Genomic DNA, 2,681 nt, shown 5'->3' on the forward strand with positions numbered 1-2,681 from the left:
TTCACTGAACAAATCCAAGAGTCCTTGCCTTTTATCAGTTCCACTACCTTAGCTAATTTCCACTCCCTGCGTGGTAATCCATTATCTCTTAAAATTACAATTTCACCAACTTCTGGCTGTCTACGTACTTGTAATTGTGGACCCATATGTACTATATAGTGGTAAGCTTTCTCTTAAACTGAGTAAATAGCCTTTGGACCATCCATTCCAGAACAATTGAAGTTGTTTTGGTTCTTTTTCTAGTACTGCAATAAATTTTGTGTCGAATCCAAATTGGGAACATAATCAATATCTTCAAAATTATCCTCAGTGTCAAAGAGAATTGCATTGTTGTAATTACCCTCTAAGAAATGTGATGGGGTGAGAACAAATCTTGACTCAAACTCTTCATAAATATAGGTTAAAAGACGAGTGTTAACCAATAGCCTACACCTCTGAGAGCAGTGTCATCAACTTATCCCAGTACAACACTTGTCAGCCCATCCCTTTCCTTAAGGCTCTCATTAGGACCATGGTGTAGACAGTCATTCAAACTACTTGAAGCAGTCTGCATTTTTGCTGAACCATCATAAACTATACGGACCTTTGTTGTAGCCTTCGAAGGGGTCAACACAGGATGGTGAGGTAGGTAATATTCCCTTGGGTAGAATTATTAACTCAGCTCTTCAAAACATGACCAGGTTTCAGGCAGATAAAACAATGCTTCTTTTCATTTAATTTCCTTTTCCTAGCCACAACTGTGGCATACCTATCACACTGATCATTATAATGGTCACCATCACAAAATATACAAGGTTGCATTACCCTCTGACTATTCCCTTTGACACTGAAACTAGCAAACACTTCTGCTGTAGTGGTCTGAGATTGGTAACTTGTCTCCTTGTTAGTGGGACAATAAACAGACCTTTGCCCTATACCCCAACCTTTATTGTTGTCACCTTGTACTTGGAGCTGACCCTTGGTGTTATAAGTATAACGAAAAACATTTTCTTGTACTCTTATGTGCTTTAAAATTGCCTTTCTCAGATTCTCCATATTCCACCTTTCAGTGGGTGGCTTAGATTCTTCCAGCTTGATAACCACTTCAAGTGGAAATTTTGACAAAACTAGTTGGATTAGTATTATTTGATTGTTAATAACCTCCCCTTGTAGTTCCAATTGCCCCAATATCTTTTCTATTTGTTCTTGTATTTTATGGATTAATGTAAATTTATTAACCGACCTTGGAAGACCTTGCAGCTTAATATACAAGGATTCAATGGTAACATCCACTCTTCCAAACCTTTCCTTTAACAGGATGACTGCTAAATCATAATTATCATTTGTAATCGCTATAACAGAAATGGCTGCTGCTGCAGCACCTCTTAAAACACCCTTAAGAAGAGTAAACTTTGACACCTTGGACAAATTTTGTTGATCCACAGATGTAGTAAACATTTCCCAAAATTCAGTCCATTGCTGAATGTTCCCATCAAAACAAGGAAGCTGTATTTTAGGTAAATTGACCTTAACACTATTGCGTTGACTTAGGCTGCCATCTATAACACTTTGACTTGAGAGATTAGAGTGGACATTAGACTGGTCAAACGGAGAATGGTTTAGGACAGGTGAGTTAAGCATTACCATTTGCTGGATCAGCTTGAATTTACACTTTACGTGTTTTAATTTTCCTTTAAAACAAGCTATAATCTTACCAGCATTCATTAATGTGTCATTGTACCCTTCTGTACCTTCTGCTACTCGTGCATGCTCCTTTTCCTCCATGACCTTTTCTCTGCTTTCAATTTGCTCAGTAGTATGCTCCACTCACAGTCACATCTTTCAGGAATAGTAACATTATTATTAATACATTCTACATAGCTACTCCTCTATAGTCGCCTCCTCATTTTCCATGTCTTCTTCATTAATAGGCAAGACAAGAAATTTCTCCGCCTCCTCCAAATATCCTTGTAATCGAGTCCAAGTAGCTTACGAATTGGCCCAGACATCTTCGCTCAGTAGCCTAAAACGCGATATATCCTGCTCACTGCGCCAATAAACTGTGTCGCGGAGAAGAGAAGTCAAGGAGCAATGAAATCGACTACTTCTTAACTGAACTTTCTCTCAAGTGAATTTTAATATCAAATCAACATATTTATACAATGCTAGGTAATGACGTAATAGATATAATACGTAGTGTTACATGGTGTAAGAGTACATCATTAAAGTATACTAATCAGTTCAGTTCGTGACAGTGTTTGTGCCCTCTAAAGTATTACTGGTCTGTAATAGTTCAACTAGGTATCATCACCAGTTATTTCTGATTCATATACACAACTCATTCTTTATGTTTGGCTAGTTTTGTATTATTAAGTTTTCAATTTTTACACTTGAAGTGACTGCTGTACCCCTAGAATGGTCCTGGTGTAGTATAAACATCACATAAAAAGTTGTTTTTTTGGCTTCTTTGTTAATAGTACACCAGCACGGGAGATGAGTAAATCATGGATAATTCATGGTATGCTTTGTAAGAAACATCAAATTGCTGTTTCACATAAAGTGTTTCCATAATATTTTCAGGGGGACCATACTTTGATATTGTACAGCAGCCTTTGAGATCAATTGAAATCAATTCGTTATTGGCCATGTCAACCCTCACTGGCTTGAAAAAAGTATCTGTCATAAATCTTACATGTTGGTGG

At 37.2% G+C, this 2,681-nt stretch overlaps 1 protein-coding gene across 1 annotated transcript; it reads right to left on the reverse strand.

Moving 5' to 3' along the window:
• Positions 1–657: 657 nt before the first annotated feature.
• On the reverse strand, positions 658–1,764 carry LOC136247883 (uncharacterized). Its single transcript, XM_066039703.1, has one exon. The coding sequence runs from the start codon at positions 1,762–1,764 to the stop codon at positions 658–660; it is 1,107 nt and encodes a 368-aa protein (XP_065895775.1).
• Positions 1,765–2,681: the final 917 nt, after the last annotated feature.

Source organism: Dysidea avara, chromosome 2 (assembly GCF_963678975.1).
Source record: "Dysidea avara chromosome 2, odDysAvar1.4, whole genome shotgun sequence".
NCBI classification, from domain to species: Eukaryota; Metazoa; Porifera; class Demospongiae; order Dictyoceratida; family Dysideidae; genus Dysidea; species Dysidea avara.